Source organism: Phyllopteryx taeniolatus, chromosome 17, assembly GCF_024500385.1.
Source record: "Phyllopteryx taeniolatus isolate TA_2022b chromosome 17, UOR_Ptae_1.2, whole genome shotgun sequence".
In the NCBI taxonomy this organism is placed as follows: Eukaryota; Metazoa; Chordata; class Actinopteri; order Syngnathiformes; family Syngnathidae; genus Phyllopteryx; species Phyllopteryx taeniolatus.
Window position 1 is genome coordinate 2547162 of NC_084518.1, and position 17005 is coordinate 2564166.

Here is a 17005-nt window from a genome sequence, read left to right on the forward strand (position 1 = left end):
AAACACAATATACTTGCAGAATAAAATGGAGAACAGCCATGATCGCTCTATAATCTCTGTATTGTAAAAATGAACACTTCATGTCGTCAAAGAAAACATCCAACTAGTGTTGCTGACTGGCTCCAGCAGAGACGCAAGCAATGCTTTCTCCTCGCACTGGCCCCATTCCCCCAATTCACTCATCCAATCACAATCACAGATACCTTCAGGGTCTCAAAGACAGTCATATCATATAAAACTCTTGCAACAATCCATGTAACACAACTGAAGGTTGGCTAAAATATATTATTAGAAAACCATCCCCTCCTCCTTTATTTTTTTTAAATATACACTAACCTTACATACTGTAGCAAGTTCCGACCCTGTAGTTGTGTCACATGAATTGGTGTTTCAGTTGTGCAAATTCCGACTGTGCCGTGAAGGTATCTGAATGTGATTGGACGAGCAAGTGTCTGAAGATGATGGGATGAACAAGCCGGGGAGTGGGTCTGTGTAACTGTGAATTTGGAGGCTCACAAAGCTAAATGAGAATGGAGAGGAAAAAAAAGTCAGCAATGAAGTCGTTCGACGCCTAGTTTGTCTCCAATTTTTATTTTGCTTTTGATTTATTTATTTTGGGGTTTTGCACCTTCAGTAGTTCAAAGGGAATCCCCACTGACTTGCATAGTTTACACTAACAACATGGCTACGACGGGAGAGGAGCTAGTTTACAAAAGCAGAGTAAGTGCTGTCAAACTTAAATATAGCAATCACATCGCTAACTTTTCAAAACAGCGACTGGGGAGTCTCATTCCCTATATGAAACAGATGATGGTCATCATTTTCACATGATTCACAATCCGCAAATATTTTAAAGGCGTGTGGGAGCTGGACAAGAAACATGGATGAGCCGAGCCATGCAGTTTGACGGCTCATTTCATTATGTTAAAGAGCTGAAGATTTTAAATGAGCATTTATTAGGGATTGTGTTTCGATACGTTTTGACAAAAGGAAGGAACACTTTTCACATTATCTGTAACGAAAACAATTGTATTATTTCTGTGGAAGTTGATTCAAGTTAATAATGGGAAAACAATTGTTTGATATTGGGATAAAGCAAATCTGAGAAGGGGGAAAAATGTGATAGTCATTTGCTTTTTTTTTTTACAAGTGAAGGAAGGGTGGGAAAAAAACTGCTTTTCAGAATCACATTCAATTTAAAGGCCAAATAACACAGCCCTGCCTCACATAGTTCCACTTTCAGCAGTGAAGGACTGGGACTGCTGACATCAGCCATCTCCAGGGGGAACAGTGTCATCAAGCCGAACGTCAGTAGCGACTGGTCGCCGGCAAGCCACTGCAGTTCTGGTAATAATGTGCAGATCTAGGCCGTTTACTGCCGGCGATGGCTTTGACAACAACGCTATAGTATAACAAGAAACACGGGCAGATTGTGACTTGTGAGCACGCACCTGTTCTAACATTAAACCATGTTTTAACACAGATCATGTCATACGTTGAACTGTGCACAAGACAGCATGCTTTGTCCCATTCAAAGCAGCAATCGTGTATTTCACACCTCAGATCCAGAACTGTGCTCGGTGCACTCAAACACTCCATTTCCTAGGCAAGCAGTGATGCTGTAAAAGGCCACATCTCTGCGTCACAGCTGAGGCATCCTGTCTGCCTTCCTGCTCAGCCCCAACATAGAAATTAACATTCATAAGCTTCAACACCCACACACGTCTCAAGCACACCGCAGAATTAAACGGACTGATACGTGGCTTTACTGCACAAAAACAAAAAACATTTTAAAGTAACCTCTAGACAGGAAAAGAGAATATATCTTACTTTCATTCTTTTCCTTTACTTTTTCACTCTTTTCTTCTTTTGTAACGTAGTAAACACAGGTGCTGTTTAAGCTGTCATCCTACCCACCCTCTGTTATCTTCCAAATTTGTGGCTGGCTTTCGTAAGGACTGTGGAACCACCAAGGTCAAATCAAATTGTTCTACTCCAATTCAGAATTAAGACTTTTTTGCCTGAGTAAATAAAATGTTTCACAGTTCAACTGCCATCATTAACCCTTCAATGACATTGTAACATTCTTAACTCTCTAACCAATCCTAAAATGTAAAACCAGTAAAAACAAATGAAAAAAGGTTTCCACTACAGATACTAGGGCTGGCTTTCAAATAAAGTCTCAGATTTGTTTCATTCAAAAAAATTCAAATCGGATTTTCCAATGGTAATTTCAAATGTTCAACAATTTAAGCTAGTGAAACCTGCACACAATGTGCAGTCAAAGCCAACAGTCTAGGCTGCGATTTGCACTACACATTGTTGCTCTCCCTGTTCTCCAGTTGCACTTGCAGTCCAAGACGAGCCTGAACAAGTTTTGCTTATCTGAGAGAGAGAGAGAGAGAGAGAGAGAGAGAGAGAGAGAACGAGGGGGAGGGGGGGGGGGGGGGGGGGGACGTGTGACATGCAATATTCACTCTACGCTCTTTGGACAAAAAATTCTTTGTCGTCTCTTACACTTCAAAATACATTTCCGGAAAATTCAAAGTTCTATACTGTCAGCTAGTTTGGAAACTCAGCAGGCCCCACCGAGATTACCACCAACATCCCAATGTGGACAAAAGGACAAAACACAGTAAAAGTCATGTTTCACGAGATGCAGTATGGCTTTAAACATCCGTTTTCATTTGTGTGCATTCCAACTCTAAGGTAAAAGTAAAAGATGTGCATTTTTTGGTTTGGGTTTTATCTCGGCATTTCGCATCAATGTATTGTGTGTGTTAGAGGTCCTTCCAGGTTGACAAAGTGCTTTCAGAGTAAACCACAGTACATTATTCTGAAGGGGGGTCTGCTGCACAATTGCACGGCTACTCACACTGAAATCGGTCACGCTGGACGGTGACACAATATTTGAAACAACACTGTGCTGTTAATCAGGAACCCGAAAGACAGGGGATCGACCCATACTGTACTTTAAGGCATGCGTGATTGGTGGACGATTATGTACAAATGCATTGGTCCCGTGAACACGAACGCCGGCACGAGCTCCCGGCTGTTGCTCGGCGACCACGAGTCAGACATCTACGACAGCCAAATGGCTCCGACCGTTCCCGTAACTTCCCGCACCTCCCGTTGTCTTCGGCAACGAGACTTTCTAATCATTAGTCCGGCTGCCATAGCACAGAAAACAGTCCTGTTGGGCAACAAAGATTGGATAGATAAAGCAGTTTACAGTAAGTGTCTGTAAACTCCCTTGATGCCTACAATAATGGGAAACCAACAATGGCATCAGAATGACTGCAAAATTAAACTTGTATGATCATAAATAGTAACAAAAAAAGTGGCGCTCTTGAGTCAGTCTGAACAATACATAAGCCATTCCATTTGTTACAACTTATTTAATCGTTATGCTTATCGGGTCAGTGTTGTTTAAAAAATATTCTTGTGTGGAAAGAAGAGAAGAAAAAAAAAAAAAAAAAAAAAAAAAAACTTTCCTCAGTATTGTCTAAAGTTAATATAACAAAAATCAAACGTCAATTTGCTTAATTGATTAAATGATGATTAATTTAATTTTTGTAAATCAAGTGCATACACTCAAATGCCTAACTTGCTCTAGTATTGCAGTATTAAATATGTTTATAAAACATATTACTTTCTGAAGCAGGGTCAACACATACCAATTTGAAAAATATTAACCCATTTTTAGAACATGAGAGACCAAACACAATGAGGAAACAAAACAAAATAATCAAAAAAGATGTGTGTTCTGACTGCTCTTCTAGTGTAGAATGTATTTGAGATTGACCAACAGAGCACACCACGCCCTTAACAATAAGTCTACTAGTGATGTCCCAATCCAACTTGTTCACTTCCGATCCGATACCGATATTGCAGCCTTGAGTTTTGGCTGATACCGATATCGGTCCGATCCGATTTCAGCAATAATCCAACCATCCATCCATTTTCTAGCGCTTATCCGAGGTCGGGTCGCGGGGGCAGTAGCTTCAGGGGGGACGCCCAGACTTCCCTCTCCCCAGCCACTTCATCCAGCTCTTCCGGAGGGATCCCGAGGCGTTCCCGGGCCAGCCGAAAGACGTAGTCTCTCCGGCGTGTCCCGGGTCGTCCCCGGGGTAATGTACCCGGAACACCTCACCGGGGAGGCGTCCGGGAGGCATCCAAAACAGATGCCCCGGCCACCTCATCTGGCTCCTCTGGATGTGGAGGAGCAGCGGCTCTACTCTGAGCTCCTCCCGGATGACCGAGCTTCTCACCCGTTCTCTAAGGGAGAGCCCGGACACCCTGCGGAGGAAACTCATTTCGGCCGCTCGTATCCTGGATCTCGTTCTTTCGGTCACGTGCTGCGGGTCGTGACCGAAAGAACGTGATAGGTGAGGGGAGGAACGTAGATCGAACGGTAAATCGAGAGCTTCGCCTTTCGGCTTAGCTCCTTCTTCACCGATACAAAGTCCCCATCACTCCAGACGCCGCATCGATCCGCCTGTCGATCTCCTGTTCCATTCTTCCCTCACTCGTGAACAAGACCACGAGATACTTGAACTCCTCCACTTGGGGCAGGATCTCATCCCGACCCGGAGAGGGCCCGCCGCCCTTTTCCGACCGAGGACCACGGTCTCAGATTTGGAGGTGCAATAATCATACATAATTTACTTATTCTGTAGTAGACTGTCTTAAAACACCCCACCCCATAGTATAATTGGTCAAGATAATCATTTAGAGACCTCAGACAATCATACCGTTTCCATCTCTGACCAAAAGGGTGGGAAAAATCTCAAATGAGGCCAAATTATTATTCTGCGTGTACCCCGATCAAGCAGAGAAAAGTTTGAAGCGGTACGGAAAATGGAGGGCTGGATGTTTCGTCATTAAATGTTGATTCTGAACTGTAGCAGGCCACGTGCCGACACATTGCTGTCAGAAGAGTACCTGCGGACGAGGAGTCTTCGTGCTCGGAGCTGAGGTCGCCGTCGCTCCTCCCGTCAGGCGTGCTGCAGCCAGAACCGCGTCCGACATGCAGGAAGGGCGGAGACATGCGACCGTCGTCCCCGGAGTCCAAGTCTTTACTCGGGCGGAACGGGTGATGGCTGCCGGGTGTCCTCTGCTTGTCGCCGCTCGCAGCCTTCGGTACCAACAGGTTATTCCTGACGAAATTCTCGTTGAGCTGCAAATCCTCATACTCGCGGTCGCTGCTGTCGACGTTATTGGTCGTCTGAGTTGGGTTCGGTCCCGGCTGGCTGGGCTTCCGAGGCGGGACGGGGACGGGGACGGGCTTGCCCGTCTTGCCGCTGAACCTGCTCCGCTCGCGGCTGAAGGAGGTCGCCGCGCTCGCCGGCCGGGGCGTCCCACCCGCCGGCTCGCACACGTCGCCCTGTCGCCGAGACGACCTCCAGTCGCCACTGCCGGGACTCGCGAACGTGTCGGCGTGTTTGCCGCGGCGAGGCTCCGCCGCGTTCTTCCGCTGTCGCGCCACGGTGGTCTGCAGGTAGATCACCTTGAATTTCTCCTCGTTCAGAGTCTTTTGCAGCCGCTTCAGGTTGACTTTGGAAGTCTCCAGCTGCGACTCGATGTCCTCCATCGAATTCAAGTTCATTTGTGGGACTTCGCCGTCGGGGAATTCATTCCGCCAGTGTTTGGCAAATTCCTCCTGCTCCCACATCGTTGCTGTCGTTCCCAAAAACGGTGCCGTCAACTCCGCGTTCTCACCTGGCGCCTGCGGCGTAAACGTCCAATTTGGGGCTATCAAACGGACCACTTTACGACCATCTTCCAACCTCCGCGTGACGCAGGCGTGCACCCTGTGTGCGGATGTAGTTTGGGCTCACAGCTGAAAAGTTTCAACACTTCCTGTATCGGCCGTGTTACCTTCAGGAGCTAATTGGTCAAATGTGTTTTTTTTTTTTTGTTTGTTTGTTTTTTGCTGTTGTGTTCCGAGTGACTACAAGAAGATTAGGCACGCGTTTAAAGCCATCAAATAGTGCTCGTTTACCACCGGGATTAGAGCTTCAAATAACGGCTCGTACTGTAAAAATCTGTAAAAAGGAAAAGATGAAGCAAAGTACGAGGAACTGTCATAATTAGCAATCCGAGAATTACATACAGAAACACGCATCTATCATTCGATAAATAAATAATCAATCACGTGGTCGTTGATAGCTCATTCCTCTGTCTGGAACGCTATGACGTTGAGTTCTCCAAAAGTCCCAGCTACCATGAACGCAACTTTTGATTTGATTCTATGACTCTCCAGCTTGGGTTGGTTCAAACGTCAACAAGTAACCTAAATGACACGAGTACTAGTACGACGGCATATAGTACGCAAACTGAAATTCCGTGATGAAATCACTGAAACAATTAACAAACACACAAAAAAACACGGATGAATCGGTAACCGTGCTCGATGAATACATTGTTCTGATTGAATTTTAAAAGCACAATTTAATTATGATACGTGGTCTTGATAAAAAAAAATGGAGAAGTCACAATGAAAGTGGTCAAGGAGGGAAATTGTAATGCAAAATTGAGCGGGTTCGTTTATTTGAGAACTCAGTCTTCTAAAAGCATTTCTCCCTTGCCAGCGTGAAACATCAAGCATCTCAATGAAGGCCTGATCACCACTAACCCTTTTAGATAGGAATCATAAAATTATAAAGCAGGAAGTGTATGAACCACACGACTCTGATAGCGCTGAGTTCCTCGGCAAAGGTCAGCTCATCAGTGATCTCAGATTTCGAGACTTCCTTCAGGGTTGGTTACAAGGGGGCCCACGTTGTTGTCCAAGTACTAGTTCAAATGCAAAAAATATAACAAATGTTCAAATGACAGTAGAGCAGTACATTTTTTGGTGTAGTTCTGGGATAGGGGCAATTAAATTAGATAGAGGCACGTTTGCCTGCTTCATGTTAGGTAATTGAAGGCTGTAAATTGTTTAAGAAAAAAAAAAAGATCATCCTTATGTGCCCTACGATTGGTTGGCGACCAGTCCGGGGTGTAGCCCAGCCCGCCTCTCATCCAAAATCAGCTGGAATAGGCCCCAGACCCAAATGAGGACAAACGCCATAGAAAATGGATCGATTGAGATTTTTCACATTAGTGTGACGCCCTCATGTGACTGCTGGTGCTACACACTGAAAGACAACCCGACGACATTCGAATCACCACAAGACGATGACAGCCAGCATCGATATTTGACATTTATTTTTGGGACTATTTCCACAGGATTGAAAGGACAGTGAACTTTGATTCTCGTATAAATGGTGGTAACACGTATAATTATGAAACATTATTATGATGAGACCACAAGGATACCCTTGATGACGACAAAGACATCAAAACGTAAAAACTATCTACATCTGCTACACAGTACGAGAATACCAAAATAGACACATATTACTTTTTCATTTTCATTGTGCAGAGAAGGAAGGAGCATACAGTGTATACTGCATTCTTATTATTAAAATACCTGTATGTTATTATCAAACACATCAACTTCAATTTGGCAGTGCAATTTAGTCTTTTTTTTAAGGCAACAATAGGATTAGGAGCACCACAGATGCAACAGGCAAATAGTTTCAAAGGCCACAAATAACCTCCCAGGATCTTACAAATATATTCATGAGGAAGACAAATCACTACGGCTGGGGGTCAAAGGTTGCAGGTTATGATCCCCAATTAGCTTCCTGAGCATGAAAAGGAAATGTACAGCAACTAATCATAAAGCAGGAACTAATCAGGCCTTTAATGATTAACCTCGAGATTTAATCTCATAAAAGGATTGATTTAATCAAAAGTATATTTTTAAATAACTATCATAAATAACCACAAATACTGTACCTTAAATCTTCAGATTAAAGACTCGTCACAGCAAAGTCTTTGCCTTGCAAAGATTCCACATTCTTTGCATAGTTAACTGATTTTCTGTCATTAAGTGCACAAAAACTAAAACCATTGAGCAGAAGATGGCATCGATTGTTATGTGAGGAAGAAAGTGCAAAAGATATCTACAAATTGTTGTGGTGGCTCACGTGCGCCCTCCAAATCCACGGTTTTCTTTTTATGCTTTTCTGATGGCGCTTGCCACTAGAGTTTCTCGTCTAGTGGTAACAAACGCCTGTTGTTTTTCATAATAGGCTGCCTCATTAATAAATGTGGGATAAACAGTGCCGGAGCCTCGGTAGGGAACGGTCTTCCCATCAAATGTTTGGAACATCGGGTCGCCCGGGTTCAATGGCTCCCAGTCGCAGTCCTGCAACAAAAACAATCCCAGCAAGGGGGAGAAGTGACTTGAGTGTGCTGCTCAATGTAACATTCATTATATTGTGACTTTTCACAACAAAGACCACGTTTTGATTTCCTCGACAAGAATGATTTCCTCCCCCCCCCCCCCCCCTTTCTTTCTACCTGCAGATTGGGGTGCACCATGGCAATAATGTTTCCATTGGCATCTCTGGGGTAGTCAACCCTCTCTGAAACCCGGAAAACTTCCACTGTACAGGACGGAAATTCCATGCCTAAACAACACACAGCAAACAACATTCCAAACATGTTCAAAGCCTCTCTGTTGAATTGATCAAAAAGGCGTCAGAAAAAAAGGCCTCATAGGCTGAGGTTGTCAGGTTAATTCATGGTGATTGTTCCACATTTGATTTATCGTACAGATCATGTTATTTTGCACATCACACATATGCAGGAATGCAAGGAGAGATATCAGAGTGAAAGGGCGAACAATTGGTGCTGCTCTCCTCGAGCTCAGTTTGAGGCGGTTCAACGCTTTCCTCAAGGGCACTTCAACTGTCGTCAAGAAGCACACCAGCATCTAGTTGTCCGTAGCGGGACTCTAAACCGGTGAGCCTCCAACCTTTTATATATATTGAACATTTTTTGTATCCCGAATGGACAGTTTTAAGAAAACAATATTCATCAAACAAAACTTTGGATATGCCTGAATTGAAAAGGGGTATGAATCATTTCTAATATAATTTGTCCGTGGGTACAAAGAGTAACCACGGTATCTAAAGTTAACTCGAACTTGCCCTGTGAACACTTTCCAGATGCACTGTTTATTCACAAAAGCGCAAATAAACCTGAGGAGAAATGTTAAACGTATTCCCCTTCTAGAATAAAATAATAATTCAAGCAAAAACAATCTATCATATTTGATGTTTGGACCTTGTACACCTGAACAAGTTCTTTCTCTTTTGAGGGCAGGATCACCGATTCATCACCAAGTCACATCATTTATCAGCTTCGCCAGCGTGGACCGGAGACAGAAGATTGCCACACCATTGGCACGAAAGACGCAAGTTGACCAGCTCCTAACAAGCACACTATTCAACAGCAGCCCAGTTTGGGGGCAAAAAAAAAAAAACAACAGACTGCAAGCTGCAACTCACACTTGGCACACACAGCTTGTTTACGTAAAAGAGCTAGGAAATGATGGCCTCGCTGCACATAAACATCGAACACGCTGTACCGAGCCGGAGGGTCGCCACCGAGCTAGTTAGGGGTCCTAGTGCAGGTGCACGTGGGCGAATTGGTGGTGCGCCTGTGGGCAACTTGTCATCTCTCATTGTGCGTCTTATTAGGCTGAGAAGCAGGCAGACGGACAAAACAGACTGCTTATTATGCTATTGCGTAACACTTTGTGAACAACTAAACTAAACTAAACAATAGTACAACCTGAACCAAAAGTTACTGTTCTGAAGTGGTCAATAGTATTGGGCACTGGCTATATTTCCTCGATCGAATATGGAAAAATGAACAATGAATAGATTAAATGTTATTTTTATGTACTATTGTTTTGAGGGTGTTTTTCCACATTTGGTTGATAAATAAAGCCCTTCGATTGGCTGGCTGATAGGCTCCAGCTCCCTTGCGACCCGAATAAGGACAAGCGGTGTACAGTAGAAAATGGATGCGTAGCTGGATGGAAAGCCATCCATCCATTGTCTATGTTTTTAGTCGGAGTACCCGCAGAAAACCCACGCGAGCACAGGGAGAACATGTAAACTCCACACAGGAAAGCCAGAACCCAGATTGGAACCCCCGAGCTCAGAACTGTGAGGCAGACATGCTAACCACTGCCACGGATTCTATATTATTACCTTGCAGATCTATTATTAGGATTATTATGGTTACGATTCTTATACCCACAAGTCTGGCATAAGACTAAAGCTGCAATGCAATGTCTGTCTTACCTTCATTAAACAAAGCGATGAAGTCCAGAGCATGTTTCAGTATGACCCTCATGGCTTCAAATATGTTACTCCTCAAAACCCCTTGGGGCTGAGGACCCACCTCCAAGCCTAAAACAATAATGACAAAGTATGCAGCTTTTCCACCCGCTTTACAGGCGTAGATACAGCTGCTCGCATTTGAGAAACTCACCAACGGGATGTTTGGCTACCGAGCGGGAAGTGGAATATTTCAGAAGAGGATGTTCGTTTAGCAGAACGAGACAACTGGCGGGAGCCGTGGCTTTCTGCAACACACCCAAAAAGATTATACAAAGGAAGTTAGAACATGGACCACGGTGACAGTACTGCGCAAAAGACTCGAGCTAACGATAGCTTTGTCACTTACAAGGCACTCAGAATTCAAGATGTAAATATGTACCCCCAGAAAACGATTGGGCTATGTTACGTAATTAAGACATGCTTACATACATTAAAAATATATTAAAAAATGCAACAACAACAACAAATCCATACAGCCATAAATAAATAATTAGACTTCCAGAATAAAATGTAAATGTTATGAGAATTAAGTCATATTTTTATGAGAACGCATCATATTATCAGACAAGTAATTTTACAAGGAGTAAGGAAGGAGAAATCGGAGCGGATATAAGGATAAAAATTTATCCTGCCGTATTGGATTGTGCTGTGGGTACTATTAAAAAGGATTTGTCCTCTCAGGATCATAAATGTTAACCATGTCGTTAGCCCAATTACATAATAATAATAATAATAATAGCATAATTGAAAAAAAATGTCCCGTTTTCAGAAACTGTTGAAATATGACTTAGGATGCTAAATCTTTCAAATATTTTTGAAATTTGATTGATGTCAAATCTTTGTCAAACTCGGCAGAGGAAGCAATGCGAAGCTCGTGCTGCTGCCATACACAAATAGAGGAGCAACTGTTGAGTGTTTGCCTCACAAGTCCATCCATCCATCCATTTTCTTTACCGCTTATCCTCACTAGCATTTAGCGTAACAAAAATGATCAGGAGAAGAGTTTGCAATTGCAATGTAGCTAGTGCATAAACTTCCCCAATTTCTTCTTCTTTGAATTTTCCGGCAGTCTGTATGCCCAGGCTGTGGCGTAAGGTCCTATACAGGCGCAGCGCTATACGCCAAGGCCTTTACAGCCGAACGAACGTCGAGATGTGAAAATGGTTTGCACTGGTAGGCGCTTTTCTCTCTTGGTAATCAGTAAAGATAGACTCAACCACTTCTAGTTGGAGCTTAACTAAGGTCACAAGGGGCCAAGTAATAACTAATGACATAACCTTGTATGTTTGTTAAACAGTAAAAGAGCTTACTAAAGCTCTCCGTAGACGCCTGGCGCATGTTACACATTAACTCTTTAGCACATGGAATAATATGAAAGATGAAGCTGAGCGGAAGCAATTAAACTCGATGCTCCATTTGTGGAGCTTAAAAAAAACATTGACGAATGGATTATAAGTAATACTAAACCTTTATGTAGTTCATCATCTGCAGATTGAAGTGGTCTTTTGAGTTCTCCAGAATGAGAGTGCAGCCCATATTCGACGTGGTGTTGTGGAGGTCAAAGATGACATCATAGGCCTCCGGGCTTCCTTTAGGGCCAAACAGTCTGTTGATCTCCTGAGCTCTCTGCACCTCGTAGGGTAACTCCTTGCCCCCGGAAGCACTGAAGTACACACGCCATTAGAAAACTATTGCTGACAGCATTTGCATTTGGTGCTAGTTGATTTGCAGCACGCAGAGCGGCAGGAAAACTAAGCAAGAAGCCAGACGTTTCCACAATCAAGGATATTTTTAAGTAATGCTGTTTTTTCTTAGATCAATGATCATTGAAAACGCTAACAGCCCTGTGAGTGATGAATCAAGTAATATTCACGTTAATGTAGAAACCCAAACTATCTATTATGTAGGAGCTTTAAAGAACTTCGACATATCTTTGCACAAAGGGGGGGAAACTAAGCACGGAAGTCAAATGTTACACAATGCAATCTACTAGTGATTAATGAATCAACTCATTTGGTTCGGAACTGATCGTTGATGGGTGTCTCGAAGCAATGGAGCCCAAAAGGAGTGCACTAAAGTACTTTTTGATTCAGTCCCAACTGGTCGGAATCCAATTTTAACTTGAGTGTATCATGACAGCCCTAATGCCAGCTACTAAGGTTAGCATGATACTGGTTGATAAAACATTGCCAAGTATGGATTTTTGTTTTTTTTTCCCCAAACGCTCTCATCCCTTCATTTCATAAACAGGGAGTGTTCGGTATGGTGCCGACAGACGACATTTCGAGCCAAAGAACGAGTTTGCGCGGTGGTGTCAGAATACGTCACCGCGAGGTAAAAGCAGGCACGCTCAGTTACTGCACTGCTTACTGTTCGATATTTGAGTGCTTGACATACAAATATTTCATGTAAGTATGACTTTACTACTGCGTTAGCCTAGCTTGATGATAGCTGACAGCGTGTCCCGACAAATGCGTACAAATTCTGGTTGACGTTGCCGCCGTAGGAATAGAACTCTGTCGTAGTGGAGGAGCCCCCAAGCAGCAAACTCAGAAAGTTTTGAAATACTGCATGAAATATGAACAACTCTACAAGTGGCAATATATAAAAGTACTTGTGCCACATGTTCTATTATGGACGAGCTGTATGGGACAGTACTGGGCCTCCTTTTGTGAAATGTCATTCTGCCCCTCTGTGGCCTACGTGCTCCCAATGCTCCTTAAGAAACCCGTTTTGAGCCCTTGCTGGGACTGACCTTTACAGCTAAAATGAGAGCTGCTGTTATTTTTGTCACTCTTATCTGTTTTAAAGCATTTCCAAATGACACCACGTCGAGGACGTTCTCCAACTTACTGTACAACAGCACCTCTCCCGCCCATATTGTTTCTGCGTGCACACATCTGCACTTTGTACTCCTATTTTCAGTGAATATCTGCCATTGTCCTGAGCGCCCGTGCATGGGCACACAAGCACAGTGGCTGTTGATGAGTTGTGAAAGCGCACAGATGGAAACTAAAAATCAGCTTGAAGTTGTCAGTCTATCTATCGCAGGCTGTTTTTAGCAAGCGTCTAAGCTTCTTATGTTGCCCTCAGGAAAAACACCAAAGCATTTTTTCAAGCTGGATAAGATATGTAAAGATCAAACTGTAAGAACGATGAAGCGACGACAGACTTGTTCTACCTCGGCTTGGCGCAGCCTCTCAGTCTTGATTATCCCTTCACTTTCTACAGCGCTCGTCTTCATTAGGGTCGCGGGTGATTTTGGGCGAATAGTGTAGACCGTGGGCTGGTCGCAAAACAATCGCAGGGCACATTTAGACTTCACTTCACTTAACGGAACATTCACGTTGAGGAACTGGAGCGCCCGCGAGCACATGGAAAACACGCAAACGCCACGCAGGAAGCCCAGAGCCGAGATTTCAAGCCTTTACCCTCAAAACTACGATGCAGACGTGCTGACCGCTCGCCCACTTATGGGAAATGATACAGTTTCACCTAATCGGAGGGCTGAGTATCGTTCGAACATCGCGTTTCAATTTGATTGGGATTATTACCGTTGATAGACTGATCTATTTTTTGGGGTTGTGATTCGATGAGATTTGATGATGATTGAAATGCTTTGATATCAATTCTGTGACCATGTGGTATGTCACCTCACATTTTTGAGGACTACATCTGCAAAAGAAAAAGAGAAAAATACACAATATTTGTGGATATGGCGTACAAAAGTGGGAAAACATGATAGTTCTGTATAAACACTGAAAAAGTAAAGTGCCTGCCAAACATTTTTTTTTTCTTTCCTCCTGGAAATTGCAATGCCAATTGTTCAAAAATGTGCCTGGCACAGCTTCCAAAAGATCTTACTTTTTTGCCATGTCCCTGTGTTCCAGTTGTACTGGGAATCCCAAAATGAAAAGTTGAAGGCGATGGCAGCACGCTTCTGCTCCTTGCTTCGGTCAGCAGTTTGTTGTTTTAGGTCGAGCGCAACTTTCACCCATACAACGTGAATCTACGCGCACAGGGGGGTGAATCGAGTCAGAGGATCAGAGAAATCGATATTGAAACGCGGAGAGGGATATCGCGATATTTCTCCCCACCCTGACTTCATCAGTTCGAACGACAAATCACGTCTGCGTTCGTGTTTGTGTGCGAGCGACATATGGTGACAGCAATGAAAAGCTCTTCCGCTAGATGGCAGAAGGTGCAACGAAGCTGCGGATCAACTTTTTGAAAGGTCAACACCTCGCTCCGCCACATTTGAGCCTGCCGTTCCCTCGGAAAAGGACCCTGAAGCCTGGCATCGATAAATCGACTTGGAACGCGACGAGGCGACGATGTTACCCAATCACATTAGGCGTGCACTGCTGCCTGACTGCGCGCGCCAGCCAGGCCCAGGGCGTCGCAGAAGACTTCATTTGACGCGAAAAGGACATTGGGGCTCGGGGATTGATTGTCTTCGATCCGTTTCGGCGCACTCTGTTCTATTGACGCTCCGCGGAACACGTCGACAGCACGCGGGCACGATGGCACTCCGTCTCACGCCATGTCATCTCCTCGATGAAGCGTTGTGATAAAAGTTCATTCCGCTTGTTTGTCATTCAGACGCCAATGATGGAGCACGACTTCCACTAACCCTACACGGCGTACGGCCGCTTTTACCTGAGATTTTCTGGCGTGAAAGCTCGGTTGAGGTCGGTGTCCACGTATCTGGCGCATTTCTCCACAGCCCTGGGGTTGGTGATGAAAGGTTTGGTGTCGACGGTCTTCCTTTGGATCTCGGCGCCGTTCTTCATCCACAGGTTGACGAGCGTCACGCCGGACATCTCGTTGCCGTGAGTCCCGCCGAAGATCGCCACTCTGCGGGCCTCGTTGAAGCGCGCGCTGCCGTTGGAGGCGGAAGACATGGCCGGACGAGTTGCGAGGGGGACAAAAACACAAAGTTTCCGACAGGAGCCCGGCACTTCTGTACGCTGTGTTTTTAAAAGGCCGACTGTGTCCGCGGTGGCCGCCTGCTCATTGGAGTCAGCCGCCGTGAACGACATAATAGCCACCTGGACTGCTGTCGGTCATGCTGTAAGGTGGCAAACGTTGCAGGAGACCTAATGTCGCGGATACATTTCCGGGAAAGTCTCTTCAAAATAAACTCCCGTTGGACGTGGTTAAGACCGGACAAAACGAGAAGATGTGACTTCCGGTACCTTCATATTAAAGCGACGTCTCATTCCACACAAATACTGGACCGACTATAGGGGGTTTACAAATCCAGCATTTATCTATTTATTTACGCTGCTTCTTACTTCTCGATACACCACAGCAAGTTACAAGCGCAAGAAAATGGGAAGAGACAGAAAAGTGCTTGCCACACACTGCTGGATAAGTGTGCGATTTGGCAGTTGCAATAGTAGTGGCAATACTTCTTTCCTTAGCACTTGTCCTCATTAGGGTTTCGGGAGAGCACAATAAACATTTTTAAGACTTTAAGGTCATAGACCATAATTAAAGAGTTGCGCATTTTGATGACAAACTATCTCTGAAAAGGTTTGAAGAAGAAGAATCACCTTTCATTGTCACGAACATTGCACACGAAATTAGTTCTCTGCATTGAACCCATACACATACGCATGTTAGTGGAACACACTGGGGCAAGGGGCAGCTGAAGCGCCCGGGGAGCATTTCGGGGTATCGGTGTCTCGCTCAAGGACACCGCAGCCGTGATGTTGGCGGATGGTCCGCTCGGGATCTTGAACCTAGCTTGAGTTTTAGCACAGCTATTAATTAGCATAGAAACTGCGTAGGATGCACATTTTTCAATAGCAGCCTCATTTATTACGGTCCAGGAACCCATAAATATATCCTTATTATCCATCCATTTATTTACTATAGCACTTGTCCTCATTTGGGGACAAAAAAGCCTACAAGAACATGAGAACTTGAAATCGTGGCAATTAGCTATATAAGAAACAAGGTTAACAGTTTAGCAGACTTCCTTTGCATGCTCCGAAAGCTAGCATACTACTCAACGAACTGTGCTAAAACTCAAACATAAACAAAGCCTAAACATTAGCGACTGTCATCTTCTGTACAACAAAAGATAATGGGCCTGATTCACAATGCGATTGGACCGCTCAGATTTCTTAGTTTTTTTCCCATGGCTTCAGTATTGTTTCTAATCCCCCCGGTTGAATTGTGGCGTACTCCCGTCAGCACATGGCTCATATATTTTCTGTCGCTTCCACTGCTTATTTCATTAACTACAAATGCTGCTTTGCTATATTTATTCTTTGCAATGCATTTTAACAACCTATACAGTGTTTGTTCATTCACAGCTCTTCAATTGTTTTTGTATAGGTATAAATGTATGTTTTGTGCCAAATTCTCAAATGTAACTTCGTAATTCATTCAAAATTATTAACCTGATTATGAGGCTATATGTTGTCGGTTTCTGTGTTTAGAAAGCTTTCCTCTGATACCAACTTTTTGAAAATAGGCTAAAGATGAAAAAAGTTAGTTTTGGATCAGCCATCTCTTGTGATTTGAAACCTCCGTGCAATTGGCTGAGCTACATCAGACAGAAGTTCTTGATAGTAAAATGGGTGGCGTTTATGGCCCATCATTTAGAATGCATTATGAGTCACTAACATACGTACGGTGGTGCCAAGACAATTGGCATCAATGTGCGCACAGTGGGAACATTTCTTCGGATTTATTAGCGAATGAGGCCCATTGTAGAAATGTAAAGTTGCCACGGATGCTTT

General features: G+C 44.0%; 2 protein-coding genes across 2 annotated transcripts in view; both read right to left on the reverse strand.

The window, feature by feature from the left end:
- abr (ABR activator of RhoGEF and GTPase) overlaps positions 1-5842 on the reverse strand; it is a 94488-nt gene extending 88646 nt beyond the window's left edge. Inside the window, exon 1 of the mRNA XM_061752535.1 lies at positions 4945-5842. Coding sequence (XP_061608519.1) covers positions 4945-5674 — 730 coding nt within the window. The 5' untranslated portion in view covers positions 5675-5842. The remainder of the gene's footprint in view (positions 1-4944) is intronic.
- A 1348-nt stretch (positions 5843-7190) lies between these two features.
- On the reverse strand, positions 7191-15594 carry aspa (aspartoacylase). Its single transcript, XM_061752593.1, has 6 exons — positions 14910-15594; positions 11718-11913; positions 10402-10495; positions 10212-10319; positions 8416-8525; positions 7191-8260 (listed from the first exon to the last, which is right to left on the reverse strand). The coding sequence occupies exons 1-6, from the start codon at positions 15290-15292 to the stop codon at positions 8069-8071; spliced, it is 1083 nt and encodes a 360-aa protein (XP_061608577.1). The 5' UTR covers positions 15293-15594; the 3' UTR covers positions 7191-8068.
- Between the last annotated feature and the right edge of the window lie 1411 nt (positions 15595-17005).

Coding starts and splice junctions, on each gene's coding strand:
- aspa (XM_061752593.1), bottom strand. CDS start 15,292: ATGTCGTTCACGGCGGCTGACTCCAATGAGCAGGCGGCCACCGCGGAC. Junction 10,496..11,717: donor AGATGATGAACTACATAAAG/GTTTAGTATTAC, acceptor GGTGTGTTGCAG/AAAGCCACGGCTCCCGCCAG. Junction 8,261..8,415: donor TGGTGCACCCCAATCTGCAG/GTAGAAAGAAAG, acceptor TTTTTGTTGCAG/GACTGCGACTGGGAGCCATT.